The following is a 27,981-nucleotide window of genomic DNA, read 5'->3' as shown; positions in this document are numbered from 1 at the left end:
GGAAAATGTAAGATGGTATTACAGCATAGTATTATTTCTAATATGAAAATAATAATGTCAGACAATATTAAAATGAGAAATTATCCCACTCTTACGTTTTAGGCAAAATTCAGTGTCCCTAAAAACTGTGCTTGTTTTCACTCTACTGAAACTGCTCTAAGACTTTAATGACCTATTAATTGCCTGGTACAAAAGGTATTTTTCAAGTCTTGTCTTACTGAAACCCTTTGTTGCATCTGATGTTGTTTCATTAACTCTTTGAAATTTCTCCCTTGGATTCTGTGATTTTGTACTTCACTGGTTTTCCACCGACCTTCCTGACAATTATTTTGTCTCTGTTGGTTACCATGCTTCTTGTACTATACACTTATCCTGTTCAAAAGCAAGGCTTCAACTCCACCTAAGTCAGTCCTGGTGGTGTTCAAATAGGTACCTTCAGGCTGTGCCTTCCCAGACTCCTGACTGCTCCTTTGTACCACCTGCTAGACAGCTCCACCTAGACATCTCACGGCCACCTTAAATGAACATTTCCCAAGCCAAAGTCATAACCTTGCTCCCTATATTAGCTTCTCCTCCTGTGTTCTCTATTTCACTTGGTGGCACCATCATTTACCAAGTCACCCAAACGAGAACTACTGACATCATTCTGAACTTCTCCCTTTCCCTTATTCCCCACATCTAACAAGTATTGCCATTTTAATCCTAATTATGACCTAAACATCTATCTTCCCTTTATCCCCTTACCAGTGCTCTAGTCCAGACCATTATAAGCTCTCACCGTGCTGTTACAGCCTCCATCTGCCTCACACCCTGCTCACCTGTCTTCTGTTCTCACATGCTCCAGTGGATCAATCTATAAGACAAACTGGCCAATCCAATCCCTGCAGCTCTTCATCACTCACAGGTTACATTCCAGGTTCCTTAGCATGGCAGGTGGTATACAATGAGTATTTATTTCCTTAAGTGGACCTTGCCCACATTTTCAGCTCCATTTCTGGCCACTATTTCCCTAAAATTTACTCTCCAGCAACACCAGAGTTTTATTGTTTCACACATATCATGTTCCTTACTATTATACCTTTTTGAATCATCTAACTAAAATCTAGTTTTGTTTTAAAATTCAGTTTAGGGATCACTTCCACAAGGATCTCTCCCTAAGTGTCCCCTAGCCTCCATCCCAGACTTGGAGATGCATGGGGGAAGTATTTAGAGGCAAAGTGTCATAATGTCTGCAACTTACATTTTTAGAGAGAAAGGTGAAGACAAAGCAATTGCAGCAAAATGTTAATTAGCAGCTAGGAACCTAGGAGAAAGGAATTCAGGTATTCATTACACTATCCTTCCACTTTTCTGTAGATCTGAAAATTTTCAATATAAAAAGTTACAAAAACTGATATCACATATGCAACTCTACCAGGAGTATACTCCACTATTGTATAACCATACTACTTTAATAATTGCTTATTTATGATTTTTTTCCCCACTCACTTATCATTAAGGTCAGGGACTTTTTTTAATGTTTTTATTGATTTCAGAGAGTAGAAGGGAGAGGGAGAGAGAGAAAGAAGCATCAATGATGAGAATCATTGATCGGCTGTCTCCTGCATGACCCCTACTGGGGTTTTGAGCCTGCAACCCAGGCATGTGCCCTAACCAGGAATCGAACCGTGCTCTCCTGGTTCATGTTCTGACACTCAACCACTTAGCCACTCCAGCAGCACAAGGACTGTTTTTGTTTAACTGTGGCATTCTTAGAACCTAGCAGAGTAAGCTTTCAATAAATACTTTTTGGAGAACTGAGTAACTGTGCTAAGTGAGAAATAAACCTAAACACACTCAATCAGCCAGTAAGTATTTTAGTGTCCACAATGTGCCAAGCATTTTCTTGGGTGCTCTAGCAGAAGGGACTGTCAGTCAAGGTCACTGAAAACCTCCAATAACTAGCACTGGGCAAAGATAATGAGGAAAGATAGAAATGTATTTGGGAGGGATACTGAGGATTAAAAATAAAGAGTGCCAGAATTATAGAGAGAAGTGAAATTAGAAAGTTAAGAACTAAGTCCTCAATGATCAGGCATTTAGTTTCTGAGGTAAAAAGTGATTCCTCAAGACTCCATCTTTATTTTAGTTCCTGTAAAATGGGAGACTGGATAAACACAGATACTTTCTCTCACTAAAAACACACAGAAATTTTGAACAGAACATATTCAAAAAACAGCACTACCACTCACAAAATTTTAAGGACAAGGTCAGAACAGTAAATTTTTGCCTGACGCCATTATGGCCCAGAGGTGGCTATAGGCACTAGAGGCCTCAACAAAGAGAAAGTGGTTTTGTTTCATCACAACACAGTTAACTGAGACCTGAATCCGGGATCCTGAAAACACTTGGAGAAAAGTTCAGTAGAAAAACTCACCCATGAGGAAAACTAGCAGCAAGGCAGCTTTATTCTGAATGAGAAATTTTTCTCATGACAAACATAAACCCTGCCCTACATCACACACTTGTGCAGATTCTAAATTTACACAACTAATGCAGAAAAGCCAAAGATTAACCCCCAAATTTGTCCATGACCAGGGAAACCTTGGGGCACCAAACAGAAGCAAACTTTTCCATAACATAGGATGTATTAAGCCTTACTGAAGATGAGCTCATAATATAAGGGAAAACCACCAGGCATCAAGAGTTTGAGATAACAGTACAGTTGAAGGACACTGTGAGATAAGGATTTCAAATGTTTAAAAACACAAAAGAAAAGACAAAAATAAAAGCCATAAGGGAAAAATATAATGTTTTGCAAAAGGATGGGCGAACAGAACCTAAGGGACACTAATGAGCAGACCAACATATGCATTATGGTAGTTACAGGAGGAGTAAAGCAAGAGAATGGGGCCCAAAGAATGTTTGAATAATGCTAAAAACTTTCCAAATTTAATGAAAGAAATGAATCTATACACCCAAAAAGTTCCATGAACTCCAAGTAGAATAAATTAAATCTACACAAAAGTAGATTTATAATCAAATTATTGCCAAGACAAAGGCAAATAGAAAATCTTGAAAACAGCAAGAGAGAAGAGACTTGTCACATACTTATTATCCCTCAATGAGATTGTCAGCTGATTTCTCATCAGAGACCATGGAGACCAGAAAACAGTAGGGTGACATGTTTAAAGTGACATAAAAAAAACATAAACCAAGAATTCTATATCCAGTAAAACTGTCCTTCAGAAATGAGGCAGAAGGTGAGACATTCCTAGACAAACAAAAGTGAAGGCAGCTCATTACCACTAGACCTGTCCTACAAGAAATGCCAAAGTGAACCCTTAGGGTTGAAATGAAAGGACAATGAACAGTAACTCAAAGCCATATGAAGAAATAGAGATCCCTAGTGAATATAACTAAGTAGGCAAATATGAGATTCCATATTATTGTATTTTTTGTTTTTACCTCCACTTTCTATTTCCTACATAAATTAAAACACAAATGGCATAAAAATAATTATAAATCTGTATTTCTGGACACACAATGCATAAAGATGTATCACAATAACTACAAAAGGAAAGCTGAGCTGCACAGGAGCAGAGTTTTGCATATTACTGAAGTTAATCTGGCATCAATTCAAACTAGATTGTTATAAATTTAGAATGTTACGTATAACCTCTGTGGTAACCAAAAAGAAATATCTAAAAAATATACACAAAAGGAAATAAAAAAGGAGTCAAAATGGTTTACTACAAAAAAAAAAAAAATCAACTAAACACAAAAAAATGTAGTAGTGGAGACAATAAAGGACAAAAAAAATATAAGACATACAGAAAATAAACAGCAAAATGGCAGAAATTCTTTATCAGTAATTACATTAAATGTAAATGAGTTAAACTCTGCATCAAAAGGCAGACATTCATAGAATGGATTTTTTAGTAAGTGATCTATATAACTTTATGCTGGCTACAAGACATTCTCTTCATATCTAAAGACACAAATAGGTTGAAAGTGAAAAGATGGGAAAAGGTATTCCATGTAAATAGTAACCAAAAGAGAACTCGATATCTTACTAGCATCAGATAAAATAGACTTTAAATCAAAAACTGTTACAAGAAACAAAGAACATTATGTACTAATAAAAAGTAAATTAATCAAAAATATAACAATTATAAATCTATATGGACCAAACAATAGAGCCCCAAAATATATCAAGCAAACACCGACACAACTGAAGGGAGAAACAGTTCTGCAATAGAGATTTCAATACACCACATTTAGTAATAGATAGAACATATCTAGACAGGAAATCAATATGGAAAAAAAGAACTTGAACAACACTATGAACTAACTAGACCTACTAGACATATAAAGACACCTACCCAACAAGAACAGGATATACATTCTCCTCAAATACACATGAAATATTCTCCAGGATAGACCATATGTTAGGCCACAAAACAAGTCTCAATAAAATTTTAAAGATTAAATTCATATAAAGCATTTTCTCCAATCACAAAGGAATAAAGCTAGAAGCAAAAGCACAGAAAGAAAACTAGAAAACTCACACATATGTGGAAATTAAGCAACACACTCTTAAACAATTGGTCAAGGAAGAAATCACACACACAAAAAAAAAAAAACTTAGAAAATACTTTGAGACAAACAAAAATGAAAATACAACGTATCAAAACTTAAGAGTTTTGGTGGAAACAGTTCTCAGAAGAAGATCTATAGCTGTAAATTTCTACATTAAAAAAAAGAGAAGATTGCAAATCAATAACCTAAACTGCACTGCGCAGAACTAGAAAAAGTAAAAACTAAACCCAAAGCTAGGAAAAGAATAAATAAAGATTAGAATGGAGATAAATGAATCAGAGGATAGAAAAAACAACAGAGAATCAACAGACCCAGAAATTAGTTCTTTGGAAAATGAATAAAATTGACAAATCTTTAGCTATACTGACAAAGAAAAAAGAGAATACATAAATAACTAAAATAAGAGGGAAATTGGGGACATTACCACCAATCTTATAGAAATAAAGGACTATAAGAGATTATAAACAACTGTACACCAACAAATTAGATAATCAAATAAAATGGACAAATTCCAAAACTATACAAATGACCTAAGATTCCAAAAGAAACTGAAAATCAAAGGTAAAGAGATTGACTCAGTAATAAAAAACTTCCTTACAAAGAAAGTAAAGAGCCTGGTGTTTCATTAGTAAATTCTACCAAACGTTTCTTTTAGAATCAACATCAATTCTTCTCAAACTCTTCCAAAAAAAGAGAAGGGAACACTTTCTTACTCATTTTATGAGGCCAATTCCAATACCAAAGCCAGATAGATAACACAAAAAAAGAAAGTTACAGACCAATATCATTATGAATACAGATACAAAAACTCAACAAACTACAAGCAAATTGAATCCAACATCGTACTAAAAGGATTGTACTGATCAAATAGGATTTATCCCAAGAATGCAAAAGTGCTTCAACAGAAGAAAATCAATCAATGTAATATACAGCATTAACATAACAAAGGAAAAACCTCTATGATCATCTCAATTGATACAGAAAAGACAGGTTAAAAAAATCCAGTACCTTTTCATGATAAAACACTCAGAAAACTAGAAATAGAGAGAACTTCCTCAACATGATAGGAGCATTTATGAAAAACCCACAGCTAACATCATACTCAATGATGAAAGACAAAAAGCTTTTCCCCAATAATTTTTTTGGTTCTTTTGTAGAAAAGTATTCTGTTTTCCAGTTTGCTTTCTCTTATATTAGACTCTGAGTAGCAGGTAAAACAAACATTCTTCCATATTGCAAGTGAGCTAACAGTCTTGAAAGAGGTTAACATGACCAAGATTTGCAAGGGCACAAGGAAACTTTCGCTGAGGTCCTATTTCCCAGTTGAGTATTACTTCACCACCCCTACAAAAAGCAATCAAAACCTGGGAACCTAGCCTCTTTTAGGAAATATATTCAAGAAACTACACTAACACTCTCTACCACCACCCAACTGAGACACAAAATGCAAATATCTATTTACTTGATAGATGATATTCTCCACTTGGTAAAGGCTGTAAGATTTCTAACAAGTTCTGTAAAACTGCTTGAAGTAAACCCTATTATTACCCTGTATGTACCACACATAAGCACTTGCCCATCAGATGTTGCAGTCCTTGCAATGATAATAGCCGTATTTCTGCTTTAAGAACTGGAAGCGAAGGGTATTCAACATTGTACTAGAAATTCTAACCAGAGCAATTAGGTAAGAAAAAGATATAAATGACATTCAAATTGGAGGAAAAGAAGCAAAGCTATTCATTCACCAATAACATGATTTTATGTACAGAAAATTCCAAAGAATCTACACGAAAACTAATAAATGAAGAGTTTCAGGGAACAAGATCAACACACATAAAACTGTTGTATTTATATATACCATCAGTAAACTATTGCATTTACAACAGCATCCAAAAGAATAAAATACCTAGGAATAAATTTCACCAAAACAGTGAAAGATTTGTAGACTGAAAACTAAAACATTATTGAAAAAAAATAAAGACCTAAATAGTGGAAAGATATACTTTATGGATTGGGTCACTAGCTATTAGGGAAATGAAAATCAAAACTACAATGAGATATCACCTCACACCTGTTAGAGTGGCTGTTATCAACATGACAAGTAATAACAAGTGTTGGAGAGGTTGTGGAGAAAAAGGAACCCTCATCACTGCTGGTGGGAATATAAACTGGTACAGCCACTATGGAAATCAGTATGGCGGTTCCTCAAAAAATTAAGAATAGAGTTACCATATGATCCAGCAAATCCTCTTCTGGGTATCTACCTGAAAAACTTGAAAACATTTATTTGCAAGGATATATGCAGCCCTATGTTCACTGCAGCACTATTCACAGTGTCTCCAAGACATGGAGACAACCAAAGTGTCCTTCAACAGACGACTGGCTAAAGATGATGTGGTACATATATACTATGGAATACAACTCAACCATAAGAGATGAAATACTGCCATTTGTGACAACATGGATGGACCTTGAGAATATTATGCTAAATGAAATAAGTCAGTCAGAAAAAGCTAAGAACTGTATGATTTTACTCATATGTGGGATATAAAACTGAAACTCACAGACACAGGAAACAACAATACGTTGGTTACTAGAGGGAAAGGGGGGTTGGGGAGTAGTAAAGAGTAAAGGGAGCCAAATATATGGTGACAAAAGATGATCTGAATTTGAGTGGTGGGCACACAATGCACTATACAGATCATGTATCCTAGAAATCTATACTTGAAACCTATATAATCTTATTAACCAATGTCACCCCCCTAAAAAAAACATACTAGAAAGCTACAATAATTAAAACAATGTGGTAATGGCATAAAGGTAGACATATAGACCAATGGAATAGAATAGAGAGTCCAAAAATAAACTGCTATATATTTATGGCCAATTGATTTCAACAAGTGTGCCAATTCCACTCGGGGAATGAATAGCCTCAACAAATGGTGCTAGAGCAACTGGATTTCCACATGCGATAGTATGAAGTTGGATTCCTACCATTTGACTTGAATTTGATGATGGATTCTTAGATATGACACCTAATGCATAACCAACAAAGAAAAAGTAAACTGAACTTCATCAAAATTTATAATTTCTGTGCAGCAAAGAATATTATCAAGAAAGTGAAATGGCCCGGCCAGGCGTGGCTTAGGGGTTGAGCGTCGACCTAGGATCCAGGCAATCAGGGTTCAATTCCCGGTCAGGGCACATGCCCGGGTTTCGGGCTCGATCAATGACCCTCTCATCATTGATGTTTCTATCTCTCTTTCTCCCTCTCCTTTCCGTTCTCTGAAATCAATAATTTAAAAAAAAAAAAAGGAAGTGAAATGACAAAATACAGAAGTAGGGAAGATATTTGTATATCACTTAATTAGTAAGTGTTTATTCTCCAGAATACATACATAACTCCTACTACTCAATCACAAAAATATCAACAACCCAATTTTTTTAAGTGGACAAAGGACATGAATAGATGTTTATCCAAAGAAAACATACAAATAGCCAATAAGCACATGAAAAAGTGTCAACATCGTTAGTCATTAGGGAAACACAAATCAAAACCACAGTGAGATAGCATTTCATACCTACTAGGTTGGTATTCTTTAAAAAAGTTAATAACAAGCGTTGGTACATGGAAAAGTGGAATCCCTTGGGCATTACTGGTGGGGACATAGAGTGGTGCAACCACGGTGGGAAACAGTTTGGTGGCTCCTAAAAAGGTTAAATATAGAATTACCATATGTACTAGCAATTCCACTCTTAGGTATATACCCAAAAGAACTGAAAACAGTGACTCAAGTACATAGTACTTATATGCTGATGTTCACTGCAGAATTATTCACTATAGCCAAAAGATGGAAACAATCCAAGTGTCCATCAACAGACAACTAGATAAATAAAATGTGGTGTATCATACAATAGAATCTTATTCAGCCACAAAAAGGAACAAAGTTCTAATACACACTACAACATGGAAAAACCTTGAAAATATTATGCTAAGTGAAAGAGGTCATGCACAAAAGTCCACATATGATTCCATTTATAGGATAATGCTCATAATAGGCAAATCTATAGAGAGAGAAATTAAATGATTGGTTCAGAGAATAGGGGAGGGAAGAGCTGAGACATGTGGGGTTTCTTTTTGGTGTGTCAGATGTGGTAATAGATGGATGTGGTAAAACCCACTGAATTATACACTTGAAAAAAATGAACTTTGCAGTATGCGAATTCTATCTGAACAAAACTGTTATTTTAAATAAACACACTTTCCCATGCTAGATACAGGCTGCTGCTATTCTCTTCTTTCCATGAAATAATAATAATGATGCTAAGTGAAAGAGGTCATGCACAAAAGTCCAGATACTCAACCAGTTATTTAAAACTCAATCTTTTGATTATAAAAGGCCTCATTCCATTGCAGGTTATTCAAAGAGACACTGAAAATCACTGCTTTTCTAGCCAATTTCCATTTGGACAGACATATCAACAAATGCTGAGCCTCTAAGTGGAGTTCAATCTCCCCGCATTGAGGTTATAAGCAAGAAAATAAATCCACAAAGTATTAAGGACAGATAAAAATGGAAACACAGTAGCAATTTTATTTCAAAATTACCTATTTACTACATCAACAGCAAAACCCTATACAAGCACAGTAGTAAAGGGTAAATTGTACAATGATAAAATCATATATATACTTTTTTAATCCTCACCAGAGGACATGCTTTTTTAAATTGATTATTTTTTAAAGAGATGGGAAAGGGGAGAGAAACATCAATGTGTGGGAGAAGCATCGATTGGCTGCCTCCTGTACATACCCCAACTGTGAATCGAACCCGAAATCTAGGCACGTGCCCTGACTGGGAAATTGAACAGACCACCTTTCAATGTACAGCAGGACTCCCCAACCAACTGAGCCACACCAGCCAGGGCTAAAGTCACATTTTTAAAATAAGTATTAAGAAGTGTATTTAGCCCTAGCCAGTTTGGCTCAGTGGCTAGAGCATCGGCCCATGGACTGAAGGGTCCCGGGTTCAATTCTGGCCAAGGGCACGTACCTCAGTTGCAGGCTCGATCCCTAGCCCCGGCTGGGGCATGTGTGGGAGGCAACCAATTGATGTGTCTCTCTCACATGGATGTTTCTCTCGTTTCTCTCTCTCTCTCTCTCTCTCTCTCTCTCTCGTGCGTGTGTCTCTCCCCTTCCTCTCTCTCTCTCTCTCAAATCAATTTTTAAGAAAAGTACTGTATTACTAAGTCAGAGCACAAAAAAAATGTGGCTTTCTTGAACATATAAAAAGTAAATTCTTTTTATTAAGAATATAGTAAATACATTTAACTGGTAAAATTATTTAAGAAAAGCTTTAAAAAGGAATACCAAAATGGCAATACCAACATCAAAGCATTTTTTCCTATTATGTGTTTACTCTGAGATCAGTGTTTTAATTGAAGTTACTGTAAATTCAATCAAGAGGGACTCAAGCTAATTCAGTCTGAAAGCTAGGAAGGAGGGAATTAAACCTTATCATTCTTAATAAGAATTGGGGGAGGAGCCTGTATAATCTACTTCTATTAAAACACATCCTTAAAAGAGTTTAGCAAAATTCTCTTAAAATGAAATCAGCACTATTTTTTTTAAAATATCAAGTCTATAAATGTCAGAATACACTATTATTACTAGAACCAGGCACATATTTGTAAAGCTATACCCTCAGACACTATGACAGCCTTCAAAGCAGCACAACTATCCTGAACTGCCCAGTCTCAGACAAAGTAATTTATTTTTCTAGGCTCTTAAAAATAGTACTGGTACAAATGATCATACTGGTTTAACACCTCCCCCTCTCCAACGCAGATCCCCCTAAGGATAATGGCAAGAGTATGAATTCTTAAAAGTACCAAGTTAAATAACGGCCAAACTTTTAAATTTTTTCCTCAATGACTTAAATGGTTCTCCTGCAATGTGAGTGGACCTAGTCTTATAAAAATATCACTTATTGGCTATTTACTTAGAGTTACAATGACAGAATTATAAGAGCACTGTGTTGTTCAACATCCATCCTGGTTTTTTCCCCCCAGCTACCCATTTTTATAGGTAAGACAAGTAAGGATCAGGATGATTAAGTGATTTGTCTGAAGTCATATAGGTCACCAGCAATGGAGAAGAAATGAATGCTTGGCTCTCCTACATTTTTGTTATTCTTTCTGCTTTTCCACAGCAGATCCCAGCAACTCAATAAAAAATATAGCAGCACTAAGAATATTTACCAGATATTGGCACTTGTCAGTGTCATAATTTCTTTACTGAAATGTCTACAAGAACAAGAACTCAAGAACAATAAAATTCTATTGTGACACAGATACTATTTTCCTTAATTATAAGAAGAAAAAATTGCATTCCCCTCTTTTACTTTGAACTGATGATTTGCTCTACTCCAAGTATTTTTTGGAGTAGAACACATGGTACCAAACGTTCAGCCAGCCTTGCTCAGCATTAGGGCCACTTATTAAATGATTCTGCTTCCTCTTTCATCCATCTCAACTTGCCAGTGGGGCTACCAGTGACTCTTGGCCTCTACAGGTGGCCAATTACAAGTAGCAACAATCATAACTGTTACTAGCATAAATAGCTAACCAAAACAGACGCACATACAAAGAGTGATATCCTGGGGAAAATGAATACTATGAAATCCCTGCCCACTACTACTAAGTAATATAAAAAAAATTTCAATAATAACCACTCAGAAATTTGCCTTCAACTTTCTATATGCTAATTAACATACTTTAGTGTCTAATTATTTTCCCTTTACTCACCCTCTGATGCCCTCTCAAGACACTCCAATCTTTACAACATTATCTGCAGGAAGCTAAATTGCTTCTGCCCAAAATAAGTCTATGGTGCCATTGAATTAGCTGAAAAGATTTCTGTTAACCATTCACCCAGTGAGCCACCTACCACACAACAAATGTTATTCTCTGGGCTGTTAATCACATGCAGTTTTACTTCTCTCCATGCAAAACATCACAATAGATGTTCTTTAACATTTACCACACATGGAGATTTCTTATATTTTTTCAACTATGGTGTCCATGACATCAAGAAAATAAAAGGCACTGCATAAACAGGGTTAAATGAAATTTGCATTTACTCTTTGACTAGATACCCCCTGAAAAATATCTAAAATACTGAAATCAAAATAAATGGACCTACAGAAAGGTGAACTCTTAATAATTTTCAGTGTACCATGTGTGTGAAAAAGGGATAGAGACAATATCACTCCAACTTAGACAAACAATGACCCAAACACATTTTTTTAATACAGCTTCTTTGGCAATACTTAAAAATAGTAAATAGTTCTCTAATTAATACATCTAGCAGTGTTAACACCAAAAAAAAAAAAAAAAAAAAAGAGTAAAATATCAAGCATAAGACAGAAAACAGTTAACATAACTAATGGCCCCAGTATGACTTAGAAGTTCTCTATTCTTTTCAGAAGCATCAATGGTTCTCAACCAGGGATGATTTTTGCCTCCAAAACACATTTTTTTGGTTGTCAAAACTGGGAGGAGGCATTTGGTGTGCAGAGGTCAAGGATACTGCTATACATTTTACATTGCACCCAATGGCCTCCACAGCGAAGAATTACCTAGCCCAACAAGTCAACTGCACCAAAGTTGAGAAACCCTGAGAAATGTAATCCACAAGAAACATCTTTTTCATTTTCTTTCTTCATGTGATTTTATTCTATTATTATTTGGGGAGGGGGTAAATGTTGGTGAAGTAGAAGATCGATTCTTAGTAGTACTAAAACTACAACAAAACAATAGAAAGGCTATTTTGGAGGATTATTCCAAAAGAATATAATTGATTTGGAGAAAGTAGTCTATATGAAGCATAATCATTAAAAAAAAATCCTCACACTGTTCTAACCAGGAATTACTATAGTCCCTTAAAGTAAAATTTTAAAAGAAAATTTCCTTTCCATCAGTCCAAAGAACTAAGCCCAGTGAGGATACAAGTTTGAAACCAGAAGCCTGAACAATGACTGCATTCTCCAATGGTCACTTAATTAATCTAGCTATTATAAACACAGCTTATAAAATATATAGATATATAAACACAAGAAAATGGCAACCCTCCAGAAACTGAGAAAACAAACATTTTTTAATTCATGCCTTCTACTCAGTCTATAAGAATTTGACTTTTAAAGCTCATCAAAAGCAGTTTCTGAGAACCAGAGGTTAAAAAAAAAGAAAGAAAAGGAACAAGGAATGTAAAAGTCAGGCAAGTATTTGTCAGATTAGTGTCAGAAGCCTTTGTGAGGATGACGCCTTTACCCCTGCAATACATATCCCTACAGCAGTTCACTTGGCTTCAGAATTACAGCCACGGAAGGTCATTTGATACATTTTTACCGTTTTTGCACATCTGGTGGACTCTTGCCTGTGCCCTTGTTCTGTGCAGATTACCATGTTAGATTACATTGCCAATATTGCTGCAATGATTACAACTGTGTCTTCTTGCTCTCTTAGTTACCAAGATTTAAATGATGATTTTTAAAAATGCTTCAATAAAAAGTCTGGACACTATAAACTCCAAGATGTATTGAAATAGTGCTGCCTGACAATGAAAACTTAATTTGGGGTACAATTTTTAGGGTTTCTCTTAAAACAATAATCATAGCTGCTTCTAAAATTAAAGTATGATCCTCAACATAATGCCTCACTCAACACTATTGATTATTTTTCATATAATTGGTAATTGACAGGCCCTGGCCAAGTAGTTCAGTTTGTTAGTGTTATCCTGATACACCAAGGTTGTGGGTTCAATCCCTGGTCAGGGTGCATACAAGAATCAACCAATGAATACATAAATAAGTTGGACAACAAATCAATGTCTTGATTAATTTTTTACTATTAAAAAATTAAGTAGTAATTGTCAGTTTAAAAGCTGAAAGTAGTCAATCCTAACTGAGTAACTACACCTATGACAGATAAATATCATCTCTCAAAATTATAGTCAAGAATATTAGAGTTTTCAAAAAAGTAACTTCAACTGCATTTATTTATTAATTGAAAAACTCCTTCAACCTAAAACCCTGGTTAAAAGATTTGTTTTTTGCTATTCTTTTAAAATGCTCTGGACTTCATTGATAGGCCCAGCTGTTAAATTCAGGAGCAATGACAACAAATCCCTGGGCAAACAACTGCTCCGAGTGAGACCCTTTCTCTAGAATAATCAGAGATAGTTGACAAAAGGGACATACCAAATGCCCTTTCAAAATTCCATTAGGAAGCTGGATAGAAACAAAATAAACAAACATATTTATATACATCATGAACCAAATAATAATTTTACCCCTTGGTGGATTCTGCTTTGTTAAAAAATAAGATTTCCAACTGTGAAAAACAGTGAGATAGTGTTACACATTTCTGAAGATGAGAAATGATCCTCGCTAATCAACTGCAAAGTGGGAAAAACTGGTTCCATTACCCAGTGATTATCAGGTACCTGATAAACCTTTCAAGTAGACAGGCTCTGAGAACCAAATGTCATTGTAAATAAGACTGTAGAACTGTAAGTGCTTTTACTTCCCTGAGTAAGCTTATGCAATTTTAAGACAGTCAATTTTTAAGTTAAACATGTACTTTTGAACCATACCCCTTCTCTTTAAAGATAATTTTTCTTGGATCCCAGAAACCATGATCTGAACCTTATCCACAGTGTTGCCAGAATGATCTCTCTAAAATACCTCAGTTCTGTCTTATTTCTCCAAAATCAAATGACTTTTACTTTGACGTTAGCACTCTTGAATTCATGAAACTCGACAGCATGATTTGAAGCGAACATGCACACAGGTAACCAACCCTCTGTCCTTTACAGCATCTACAAATCTCAATAAAAAGTGACAATGTAGCAAAATCTTGGGTCCAGGATCATTAATAAGATTCAGAATTTTGGCTAACAGTCTCATAGTTTTTATCTTTCTCTTTTCAATATACTATCCACCCTCTTTCTTTTTAACATTAACCTTTAAACGTTTTCAATATATGTAACTTTACATTTCAACATCAACTCTCGGCTATAATTTATATGTAACTCTTTAAAAAGAAACCACACTCACAGTTTTTCATTAATCTCCCACAAAAAAAATTCAAGTTTAATCTCCATTTAAACTGAGTGACAAACATTTTATTCATGGAAAACAATCAGCATCCTTTAAAAATTATAGAAATGGACCCCCCCAAACAACCTTAGGAATGACAAAATAACCCCAACATTTTGGGAAAAAAATCCATCATAAAGTTACAATCCCTATGTTCTTCCAGCTACAAATAAAGCCTCACTTAAAAAAATATTTTCCACCCAAGTGAAGAGTACTGAAAAACGTACAAAGTATAAGCCAGCTTTATATTCTTTCCCTCTACCCTAAGACTTCAATTTCCACCTTTTATGGAAAGGAAATAAACAACTAGCTTCCTGTTCAATCACTAGCTTACAGCCAGTCTTTTACACATCACAGAACACAACCCGCCCCCTTTACTTCTCTCAAATGTCTCTTATCTTAATTTAAACTTGTTGAAATATGAGACCGTTTTACCACACTAATGCTTTCCTATGAAATTTATCTTACAACACTGAGAATGCAAGAAACGTCAAGATGTCCATAGATTATTTCTTACTTCTAAAACATTTAAATTATTTACATAGTGAGGACTTAGCACCCGACAGTGAAAATTTGATTTGCCAAAAGTTTAAAATATTGAAATTTATAGGAAACGGCTAACCTGTGCTTACTATTGTACACAACTAGAAAAAGGGTCTCACACATCACTACCCTTTGTATTCCTAATACATGAAAATGTAAAACAGCTAAAACATTTATCAATAAAAAAGGATTACTTATTTAAAAAAACTAAACTAAATATTACTTTAACCCTATACTTTCCTTTAAAATGGGATGCCTTAGATAAACTAAGGTAGACAAATTCTTTTGTGCTTGGATGAACAACAGGAAAGCAAAGCCTCCAGGCCTTTGGGGAGGAACCTTGTCCCTGAAGCAGGCTCTGATGTGCTTGGGAGATAAGGCTCCACAGTGACACTTAAGGAAAGGCCTGTTCACATTTGAATTTCTGCATTCCTCAAGAACAATTCGTGGCAATAACTAACTTTGCAGAAGAGCTACATGAAAGCTTTGGCCAATGAATGAGGGTCATCTGCTCTTTATCACAAGGGTAAACCTCATCCTGGCCAGTTTCTAACCTTTTAACCCTGTGAATTCCTAATTTACACATGAATAATGGAATTCTTGCCTAGAGTGCAACTTTCAGCTTCTAGTTCCTAAGTTTAGAAACCAAGACTTGATTGCTTGTGTGTTAAAAACCTAAAACTTGCCTAGATTCAAGTTTTAGATTTCCAGGTGCTGTATTATTACACTTCTGAACTAATGCTTGCTGACAAAATCTTTGACCAGAAAATAAAAAGAACATACTTGCCCCCTGCTGCTATCAATAACTAGGACAGAGCTAGCTTTTTAAAAAAACCCAGAATGTCCACTTAATGCCTATTCTCTTCCTGTTTAATATGTATTATATCTTTACCCTGAACACAGGATAAAGTCATCTGAGCCTACATCAGTGGACATTGCATCTTAGATATCAGAACTATTTTGTGGGTTCAGAATCTCTAAGAAATCTCCTATTTCTAAAGAAAAACCTAAACCCACTATGCATTTCTCATTTTAAATCTATAATACTAAATGCAAGTTCTTAGCAAAATACTTCCTCAGAGTTAAATAAAATGTACTCATATGAAAAGTGGGGTCCCTATAACTGACTACAGTTGATATTTAATATTTAATAGCAAAGCAATGTTCTAAATCGTTTCACTGTAAAGTTTTTGATACTTATAATCTGAAAACTACTTCATAGGAACCTTCAAAATGATTCATATATAATTAAATATTTATTATTAATTTTTCTAAAGATAATAAAAAAGCCTATACTAACATCTGCTTCGCCGTTACTAGCATATTTTACGCCGTTCAGAACTATGAAATCTGAAAGCTCTGTGCGCTTTCAAAGTATTTCTGGTACCCTTGAATTCTGTCAGGCTTCCAAGGAGGTCCTGGAAATAACTTGTGTTCATGACAAATGCCTCATCTTTTCAAGGCCCATCCACCTCCCTCCACCTTCCTATCCTGTCCTTCTCTCCAGCAAGGTAATATCAGTTACAGTTTCTGGGTATGAAAATGCAAGATTTCTCAAACTCAAAAAAATAGAAGAATTACAACTCTCTAAAACAACTCTACATTACACAAAAATTAAATTAACGAAAGATAATATAAAAGCATACTCTTCTGAAAACAGTACTGCATAGGAAAACCATTACTCAGCAACAACAACAAAAATAATTACTGGCCAATGATTACAGCAAAAAAAGTAAGTTTACCATAAATTCTCTCAGGTTTACGCTATTCTTGAGGGGAGAGGGCTAGAATTGGAAACTTCTCTACTTTTATGACATATTTCAATACAAAAATATCTTTGCTTGCAATTTATCTACCATTAATCATTATTTTATAATAAATTACTAATAAAATAAGTTACTAATATGAAGGTGACATAAATGCAGCCATAGACAGTTACAATAAAATCACCTAGGAAACCCCCGCCAATAGCTTCCTAAATTTCCACTCTAGACTTTGAAGAAACTATTTCCTAAAGGTTATACCTTTATCCCAAGAGCTCCCTCTTCCTGTTGCTCATTTTTTATATGATCAATTTGTAGGTACAGCGCAGAACCTCTTTTGTGGATCAACAAAAGCATGTAACTATGATGTCTATAAAACTAAAAGATTCAGTTGTGTGTGTGTCTAAGATTTAAATTGTCTATTACAAGACTGAGCGCTGTGCTGCAGTGCCTGACCACCTGAAGAGGCGGAAAGCCTCAGTTGGAACAAGGAGCACCCTGTCTATCCTAGGCCTATCTTTACACTCAACAGTCAACCACCAAGCAATGGATCACCTAGACAAATGGTTGATCTGATGCGGTTGTTGATACAAAGGAAATCATTAGACAGCAAACTTTATGACAACTGGAAAAAAGTGGGCAGATCTGGTTTAAGTCCATTAGGCATAATATGGAAATGGCCTTAATCTCTTTCTCTCTCAGCAGGAAAAGACTAGGAGTACTTCAAAGGCTTGAGAGTTACTGACCAATGCCCTCGCCTACAATTAAAAGCAACATGGGTGATCTTAAAGCAGTCAGAGACATGGAAGGTTGGCCTATAAGAAAGATTTAGCACTCAAGGGCCTTTTACAAAGCAGAAAGATTTGCTTGTAATTCAAAAAATTTAATTACTCTTTTACAAAAGATGAGACTTTTAGAACAACTGTTGTGTTGGCCAAACTTTTACACTCAACTCTCTTCACAATGAAACACTTAAATTTATGTAAAGCCACCTCTATAGGTTTTGGTGTTCTAATTTGACTTTTCTTCTCAATCACTCATTTGAATTTACATTTTCCCCCCTCATATTGTTCTGCATGCTTTCTATTGGCATCAACTAATATCTCCAGGAAAATTCTTAATGTTTGTATGATTTTAGGATTAGCATATAAATGAGTGGAGCAATCATCAGAATGTAGCAATGAAAAATGTAAAACCATCAAAAACTTAAAAACACTTACTTGATAGGGTAAGATGAGCTTTTTGACTAAGAATGGCTCCATATTTGTTCATTGCCAGGCACTGATAAAATCCTTCATCAGACTGCTCTCCTCGCTTGCCTTCCACCTCACTGATGTATAAAGAGCCGTTAGACAGAACCTGGATCCGTTTATTTTCAGACACTTTTGCTCCATTTTTCAACCATGTGACCTTAATAGGAATTTCTCCATGAGCCTGGCAATCTAACATGACTGGGTCCTTCCTTGTGACAGTTACATCCTGTGGTTCTTTTATAAAAAACAGTTCGCTAAAGCACCACATTCCTACAAGGAAAAAGGGGAAAGGTATATCCAGAATTATAGGTAGAAAATCATTTCTTAACACACAATTGTAAAACACATATTCATGGTGTAATAAGACAAAGTTTAACAAACCATATTAGTTAACTCACAAACACCTTAATAAAACCAATCTAAGTTTCAGCAAACCTTTTCAACAAATCAGAAATCTCACCTACAACATCTACACTAAAAGCATAGGGAAGATTTCAGTAACTTCTATGCCTTGTAGAATTCTGCTCTCAAGTTTCTTGCTAGAGTTTCAAAATCATCAGGAGAACTCATGAGCACAAGCTGTTTGCTACTTTTACAAGCTTGTCAAAAAGATCTTGAACAGAGTAAGTCGTAAAAGTCTAATTTTACAAGAAATCATTAGCAAAACTCTAACTCTGTGAACAAGCAAGTTTATTTCCTTGTCCCTTGAAGTGTTTTTGGAACCTTGGCACCTATTCCTTTGAGAAAAGCGTTTATCTTTTGTGACAAATTACAAGTTTGCATTTTTACATCTGCCCTTTTACAGCAAGGGCTCTGTCTCTTCTGGAAGAAGACCCATTTACTTAATTTCTGCAAAGTCAGGTCGATATTGAAAGGACACACAGTTGACTTTGAAAAGTTGGTGACTCTTGCTGCTTGTACTCAGTAGGTGATCGGATTAGGAAACTTTTTTCTTCCCCCCCCCCCCCACCCCTCCAACTGCCAACTGTCGGGAAAAATGCGTGACTAATTGGTCCTTACTGTCTAATAGGGATAGGAGATTGCTTAATCAACCAGTACACTTTTTATCAGAGCAGAGGAAAGGCTTTATCCTAGGTATACATATCGCCCCGGGTCCCCTCCGGGATCCGATGACCACCTAATACTCTGTCACCTCTTGCATTTAGAGTAAAGGTCAGCTAAAGTCTTGCATATTGATTGGGGCACGAGCAGAGCGTTAGGGGTTTGAGGGAAACATTGTATCTTCCTTCTGATTGTTTTGAATCCATGATTACAAATCCCGGGGATTGGTCTCCGTCTCTCAGCAAGGCAGGTCCGCAGTAACCACACACGAGCCCCGCTCCCACGCCCGGGCTGGCGACGCCTCAAGTCAGCCCAGGGCGACGCGAGCGCCCCTAAGAGCCCCGCGCGGCCGAGGACCACTCCGGAAGGCGCCCATTGTGTTTCCGAGTCAAAATTGACTTTGATACTTTTCTCATGCTAACAGAAACGAACTCCGCCGGGAAGAAAGTCAGTCGGGGGTTTGTAACCTGTGAACACGTGAGACGGCCCTTTCGCCTGAACACCTCTCCCACCCCCAACCACCACCTCCCCTTTACACTTTTCACGTCTTTGCGGATAACCAACAGGAGCGCAAAAGGAAAACTAGTTCATCCGAGTGGGCGCACGGCTAACCCGGAGTTCGGAGGATTCTTCAGTTTCGTACCTACCTCAGGCCCTGCGCCTCAAAATACCTGGCTGCGAGAAATAAATCCTGTTTAGATGCCTTCCTTCTCAGGTTTGGGTACTTTCATCCCCTCCGGAACACAAATCGGCCACGCAACTTCCAACCCTCTTTTCTTTCCAATTCCACCCCTCCCGTCCCGCCCTCGCTCCATCCGGATCCAGGAAAGTGGGGGCCCTAAGGGTGCTGACCTGGGCGCTGAGTTCACCTCCTCTCTCCCCCGCCCTAAAACGTGGGGAAGTCCCCGCTGCAAACCCGGAACGCCGCGCGGAACCCCGGCGCCCCCTGCGTGGCGAGCCTCACCGCTAAGGAAACAATATAAATAAAGCCACGTGCGGCCCGGGCGGTGCGGGGCCGAGGCTGGCTGCAGAGGCAGAGGCGAGGCTGCAGCCGGAGCGCGGACAATGGCGCGAGGAGGAAGGGGCGAGAGTGGACAGCGGGCGCCCCGCGCTGCGGCTCGCAGCCAGGGGGAGCGCAGCGGGGAGGAGCGTGCGCCGGGAGAGGCTCCCGCAGCCCTGCCCGCGCCCCCGCAGGCCGCTCGCGCCTCCAGCAGCCGCTCCCGACTGGCTGCAGGGAGGAGACAGGGACGCGCGGTCAGCGCCACCGCGGAGGACCCCGCCGCCCCCACCCCTAAGGCACCCCGGTTCCCTCTCCCCCAAGCCCACTCGCGTCCAACAGGCGCGGAAGCGCAGAAGAAAGCGCGCCCACCTGGAACTGAGCCGAGGAGCAGGAGGAGCGCGCGGAGCAGCAGCATCCCCGGCGGCCGCGGCCGGGCGAGGGGTCGCAGAGAAGGCGCCATTCAGCGGGGCTGCGCGGGCATGCTCCCCGGCCGCCCCGCAGCCGCCGTCCGCCTCCCGGCCGCCGCCTCCGCAGCTCCCCGCGCCGCAGCTGGACGCGTGCAGCCTGGGCTTCCCGCTCGGGCACCGGCGTGGCGCGGTGCGGCGCGGCCGGCCCTAGTCTCTGCGGTCGCTGCGAGGCCGGCGCACGGACACCCGCTCGCGGGAGGCGGGGGACCCGAGAGTCCGGCCTGGGGGCGGAGTGAGGCGGCGGCTGGAGGGGGCGGGGGCGGGGGCGGCGGAGTGGACACACCGCCGCGGCCGGCCTGGGGACTACTTTCTACATCTGGCCCCTGGTCTGGGCACCGCGAGGTCGGCGCGGCCGGCGGAGGGAGACGCTGGGAGGGGGCCCCGTGCGGCGGGGTCGCGGCCCCGGGGTGGGAGGCAGGGGAGCGGGGGGAGAGGGGGCGAGGGGGCGGGCCGCGCCGGACAATGCACCTGGGGGTCAAGCCCCGGCTGAGGGTCTGCGGCCCGCGTCCCCGCCCCCTCTGCCTCCCCGCCACCGTCGAGGACGGAGCCACAAAGGCCGAGCCTCCTGGCCAGCCTGCCCCCGGGGCCCCTCTCCCGCCGGCTTGTTTAGGAGCCGGGGAAGGAGGCGGCGGGGTGGGGGAGGGATGGTGTTGAGAGACGGGGAAAGGCCGGAGACTTCTCCCCTGATGGCCCCTGCCCATCCCCCTCCCTCTCGCGCGCGCTCAGGTCCTGTGGAGGGAAACCGACCGGTTCCCACTTCAGAGACTTGTCAGCGAGACGGGCGGCATCTCCGGGCGATAAGCCCCACGTTTGGGGACAGCTCTTACCCCCATCCGAGGCAGCACTGATTAAAAACATCTCCGAAGATCCCTGAAAGGAACAATTACCCTCTGCGGAAATGTTCTCTCATCTCTCTCAAGTTAGTCAAGTTGCACGAGCCGTGAGAACTGTGCGCACAAAAGGCCCTGTGCTGAGAACCGAGGCGGCGTCGGGAGGTCTCTGTGTTCTCCGAGCTGGCTCTGGGGGGCTAGGCTTTGGTAGACGCCCTGGTTAGAGGTTCAAGTAAAGAAAAGGCACAAATGTTGTGAATTTGTTCACCTCTCTCAAAAGTAAGCGTAAAGAGGAGTTAAAGGCACGTTAACGAGGTCCTCGGATGGCTAAACGGCGGATGGAAGGGGGCGGTCCACGTGGGTGAGCGTCTGCTCGCCCCAAACTAAATCCACGGCGCATGGTGAGGGACGGGCTAAAAAGCTCGCCTTAATGAAAACGGCTGACACAAAGCTAGCTTTTGTCACTAAGACATCAGTACATTGTGTTTAGCATGTTCCCCAAATCCTCCTTATGAAAAAAAAAAAAAACGGGGGGGGGGAGGTCAATAGTTTTAGAACATCTGCGGGAGGGCAGCGCTGCCCCGGCCGGAAGCTTACTAGAATAAGGATCAGGCTACTTAATTTCTACTTCACTGCATGGGAGACAGTAAAAGCTTGGCGATATTGCCTCCAATCCCTTAGTTTAAAATTTACATGAATCTGAACTCTTTTTAAGCATTAGAATAAAGGTCCGTGGAAAGGGAAGAGCTTTAGAGGTAATAAAATGAAGCGTTTACGAGGATGCTCTACCTACCTGATAAATCAAGTTTGCATAAAGTGATATTCCTGTGTGCCGCTAGATTTTTTTTTTTTATTGTATGACAGTCTTCTCCCTCCTGACTCCCCCTTCTCCCAGTTCCCTTTCAATCGACCCAATGTGCTCGTATTTCCTGGATAAGAATTGCTAATAAGATGCTCTTATGCTCTCTTTCTTGAATAAATCAGAAGAATAAAGGCTGGAGGAGGGGAGAGAGAAGCTAAAAGCAAGGGAAGAACTTTTTTTTAACCTGCCACTTTGCCTTTTCTTTAACATTTCAATTAATCATAGGAGACTTGGATTTTTATAAGGCAGCTTTGGACCTTGAGTTGCACTGAGGGAGAACACAGCATTGCATCTAAAATGAAATAAGATAATATATATATATATGATATACAATGTAATGTGAGTAAACAACCTTATCAAACTTTTCTGATACATTTACTGTCCCATGTTGGGCAGCAAAAAATTTACCCTGATGATGCAATTATACCGTATTATATAAAATTTGCAGTATACCCAAGATCACTCATTGGTAAGTGGTTACTGGGAACTAGAATCCATATCTTCTGATTTGTTTTTTGCATTTTCTACTGTGATCCTTTCTGCTCTTTAAAGAATTTAAACTTCTCTCTTGTTTTTCTTTTTTCCTTCCTTCTTCCTTTTTTTCTAAACACCTATTCCTGTTGGCTTCAGAATTTATGACATACTTGCTTAAATAACACAGTACATGCCTTCTTGGACAGCTACATTTTCTCTCGTGTATAACACTTGTTTTATATGATGTACTAACTGCATAAGCTACTTCCAGGCTTGTTTCCCTGTTCTCGGATGCCCCACAGATTCCAACACAGTTCCTTCCATATAGCAAGGTAACCACTGTGGTGGTTAAGAGCATGGTTTTGGGTGTCTGACAGACTACAGTTCAAATTTCAGTGTGACACAGACAAGTTATAATGCTCTCAAAAGTCATCTAATTGGAATAAGTATAATGCCAGTAGCTGCTGTGATATAATAGAATGCATGGAAAGTACCCGGTGCAGAGTCTATAAATAGCCGCCATTATTATTTAGTAGGAAATATTCCCAATAGTGACAAATCTTTGTCCTTTCAGAGCTGGCTTAATTTTGAATTAGTCAAGTTTTTTCAAGTCAAATCTAAGTAATTTGCTTGGCGATTACACTGATGGCAACTCTAACAACTTCTGTGAATTGTTCCTAAGCTGGTCCTGAAAGGGGCAGAAGGGCCTAGGAGCTTAACCTCCCAGATTTGTGCCCTTAAAGGATAAATCTCATTGAGATAAACAACTAGCTAAGCCCTATTTTCCTTTTATATTCTAAAACAAGTATTTTCATGCTGAAAAGAGGAGAGCCTATATAATTTTTAAAAATAATTGAAATCTGAGGGTAGGTTAAAAAAAAGAAAGAAGAGCCCTAGCCGGTTTTGCTCAGTGGTTAGAGCGCCAGCCCTCAGACTGAAGCGTCCCGGGTTTGATTTCAGTCAAGGGCATGTACCTCGGTTGCAGGCTCAACCCCGAGCCCTGGGCAAGGCGTGTGCCAGCGGCAACCAATCCATGTGTGTCTCTCTCACATTGATGTGTGTATGTCTCTCTCTCGCCCCCTTCCACTCTCTCTGAAAAGCAATGGGGAAAAAATCCTCAGGTGAGGATTAAAAAAAAAAAAAAAGGAATTGAGTTTTGTTAAGTAAATTCAAGTCTCCTGGCCCAACTTTGGTGGGGGGAGTCACATAATTTTACCCACCAAATTATGGAGCTGTACCACATGATCTTCAAGCTCTCTGACCTTTAAACATTATCTGGTTCTATGGAATGACAGGACCATTGTATATGTTTACAGAGAATGAGAAAACGCAGCCAAAGCCTGGAGTTTATTTTTCATTTAACAAATATTTACTGAGATTCTATGATGTTGGTTAGAAGGCCAGGCCCTAGATGAGAATCACACACTATGATCTTCATGTGATTCCAGAAATCCCTCGCTGATGAACTTTCAGAATGTTGCCGTCAGAAACATTCTGAAAAGGATCATTTTTAAAATGGGTGGTAATTCTTCATGGATTGTAAAATGATGCTGCTGCTACGGAAAACAGTATGGAGGTTCCTCAAAAACTTAAAAAAATAGAACTACAATCCCACTTCTGGGTATATATTCTAAAGAATTGAAAAATAGGATCTTGAAGAGCTACTTGCACACCCATGTTGATTGCAACATTAGCCACAATGGCCAAACTGTGGAAACAACCTAAATGTTCATCAACAGGTAAATGGGTAAGAAAATATAGTATTGCTTAGCCCTTAAAGAGTATCAAGTCCTGCTGTATGCCACAACATGAATGATACGTGAGGACCTTATGTTAAGTGAAATAAGTCAATCGCAAAAAGACAAATGCATGATTCCACTCATAGGAGGTATCTAAAGTAATCAGACTCATAGAAACAGAAAATGTAACGGTGGTTGCCCAGGGGCTGGAGGGAGGGGGGAATGGGGAGTCGTGCTTCAAGGACATGGAGTTTCAGTTATGCAAGATGGAAAAAGTTCCACAGATCTGTTGTACAATAATGTGGATATAATTAACAATACTGTACTGCGTACTTAAAATTGCCAAGAGTAAGTTTCTATTAAGTGTTGTTTTACCACAGTTTTTAAAAAGTGGATTGTAAATCCGTAGGAAAAGCAGTGATGAGAATAAGAAGGCAGAAGCCAGCGTTTGCTAAGAATACATAGATCAGGGTAGGTCAAGGAAAATGGAAAAGCAAAACACATTTTTATTTCAGCAAGACATTTGACCACCCACACCTCATGACAGTCCCATGAAGAAATATTGATTGGATGTTGCAAGGGATTATGCAAAATAGCATTTGATTGAAGGATCTCCTCACTCCCACTAAAGGGCTCTATGTTGCCAAGTTTCTCTCTGAAGTCTTTTTAAATCTGTTCTCCACTCAGTTTCTCCTGCCACTGTCCCTGCTCCAGTTCTCAGTACCTCTCACCTGAACCATTGCATTAGAATAGGCTCTCCACAGACTTCCCCAAAATCTTGCAATCTTTCCACGCTCCAATTCATTTTTATTGTTATTACCAGGTTAACTTGTATGTGATTAAGTTTTTCTTTTGATCAAAAACTTTCACTGCCCCCTCAATCGCCTGTAAAATGCCAAAGTATTCATTAAACAACAAAATCCGTAATTCTAATGGCTCCCTAATCTGGCCCCAATCTACCATTACAAATTTATAGTCAGTCTTTTCCTATATATATTTAACACTCAGGCCAAAGTGAACCATCCATGGTGATAGCCGAACAGCACTTGAATTGTCCTAACTTTGAGTCTTGGCAGGAGTTCCTCCCTAAATTCAGAATACTTTCCTTACCCTTCACCCCCACACTGTAATTGAGACCCTTCCAAATATTATCTATCTATTTCATGGGCACCACAGATGTTATTCTGCCTGAAACCTTACAGTACTTTTGTGGTGCATACCTTATGCATATTTTATCACTAGCATTTTGAGGGCACAAATCTCACCTGACTCGTCTTTGTGTTCCTCACAGTAAGGACACTGCCTTGCAGTGAAAAGCTACTGAAAAGATATTTGTTGGCTGAAGAAATAATGAATTACTATACTGAAATATTGATTAAATAGATGGAAAGCAATTGGGAGAACGTTCTCTGGCAGAATACTGCAAAGTCCTATAGTTGGAGCTGACCTTGTCTATTCTACATTTATTATCATTGGCTTAAGTTAAAATTACAGAAGACATATTTATCTGAGTTTGCACGTAAGACAATGCATAAGTAATGTTGCATGATAGAATGTGATTTTTTCCCACTCCTGGTAGCTGTTTAGAAAGGTGCATACTAAGAAGAGAGGTACTGGAGACTCTTCAAGTGAAGATTGTTGCTAGTACACAATTTCCAAGAGAAAATAAGAGTGTCAAGAAACAGGAGCCAGAAGTAGCTTATTAAGTACCGGAACTGAAGGGTTCTTTCTGGGGCAGGAAAGAGGAGATGTTCAAGGATGTGTAGCAGAAGTGAGCACAGAACATTTAGAACGGGTCAAGAGCACTGGGCATCCCTTTGGATATAGGCCAGCAATGGCAAGAGTCTTAAAGGAACTGCTGAGGGCTCACTCATTCAACAAAGTACTGAGCATTCAGTGTGTTCCAGGTACTGCTGCAGATACAGTTATAAGAAAATTATGTAGTCACCGAATATTGTGATAACGTCTCCAATGTTCAGGATCATCTGAGAACAGAGCTTAAGGAGCAATTTACACCCCTACAGTGAGATGAAATGGGAAGGAAGGGAGTATGCTCCCAAGAAGTATGAAGAGTTTCATCCTTTGCCCTGTTTGCAAGCTAACAAGTTAGCCTACCATTGTTTTATGGATTTGGTAGAAAACACAAAACTCCTGTGTCAGAGATGGAGGACAGTTTATTACTCATGGCAATGCAGTAAGCAGAGTACCAGCAATTTTTCACCGGTTTCCTATGTCTCAAATCCCACAGGGCAGCACAGTGAGGGCCAGATGTCAGCTGCACATACAGTGGGTTGTGTCACAGGAAAGGAACCCTAAGCTTAAGGAACCTAAATCTTTTATAATGGGTAGTAAGTATGCCTGAACTTTGTTCCAGAGGGAGACACTATCTCTATATTCCATGGCTATTTACTATACTATACAAACATCCTTGACAAGACAGTCCAGAGCAAAGTGCAGCTGGTTCCTCTCTTGCAAGGTATACAGCAATTGGAAAGAACCATAAAGAACTGTCTCCCAGCACGTGCTTCACAGTGGAGCTGTTTTCTGTGGTGAACGTGTGGGTGAGTGGAAGTTTTCTATTGGGGTTAGCCTCCCAGAGAGAACAGTATGACTACAGCACTGAAGTACGAAAGATCAAGGTATACTCAGGAAACTACAGATAGGCAGTACAGCTAGAGTACATGCTACATTGAAGGGTGGAGAGAAAAAAGGGGCAAAGCCATGTCAAAAGAGGTCTCATGCCATGCTAAGGAGCTTGAACTTTTCCTGGGGCCATGATTTCCCAAAGGCTGCCCTTTGGATGGGTTGTGTATGGTACACTCTTTGCTATGTGCCCTGTGCTAGGTATTTTAGCAATTTAACCTCACTCAGTTCTCACAACCCAAAGGCTAGGTATTACTATCCCTATTTTATAGATGAGTTGAGGCTCAGAGAGGCTAAGGAGCTTAGCCTGATTCACACAGCAGATATATGAAAAAAGCATGATTCTCCCCCAACTCAGCTTGATCAAGAGTTCTTGTTCTTAGAAATCCCAGTGTCCTGTGAAAAGTAGTAGAGAGAGAGGAGTGTTAGCTAGAGGTGAACAAATAGAAATATTGGCAGATTCTATCTAACAACATCATTTTTACTAGCCAAGAGTTGTTTCTATATTTCTTATGCTCTGAAATGACACCACTCACTGGGTCCTTCTGGCACATTTTCCATTCTCCTATCACAGTCCACTTGAAGCTACCACTTTTTTCCCCCTGCT

At 39.3% G+C, this 27,981-nt stretch overlaps 1 protein-coding gene across 1 annotated transcript in view; it reads right to left on the bottom strand.

Annotated features, from left to right (window-relative positions):
• PRTG (protogenin) overlaps positions 1-20,819 on the bottom strand; it is a 122,939-nt gene extending 102,120 nt beyond the window's left edge. Inside the window, exons 1-2 of the mRNA XM_087821337.1 lie at positions 20,729-20,819; positions 18,265-18,567 (exon numbers count right to left, since the gene is read on the bottom strand). Coding sequence (XP_087677463.1) covers positions 18,265-18,567; positions 20,729-20,819 — 394 coding nt within the window. The remainder of the gene's footprint in view (positions 1-18,264; positions 18,568-20,728) is intronic.
• Between the last annotated feature and the right edge of the window lie 7,162 nt (positions 20,820-27,981).

The sequence above is a fragment of the Miniopterus natalensis genome, chromosome 1 (genome assembly GCF_054644295.1).
Source record: "Miniopterus natalensis isolate mMinNat1 chromosome 1, mMinNat1.hap1, whole genome shotgun sequence".
Taxonomy (NCBI): Eukaryota; Metazoa; Chordata; class Mammalia; order Chiroptera; family Miniopteridae; genus Miniopterus; species Miniopterus natalensis.
The sequence above is the reverse complement of the archived record's forward strand: the minus strand, read 5'-3'. Positions and strand labels throughout refer to the sequence as shown.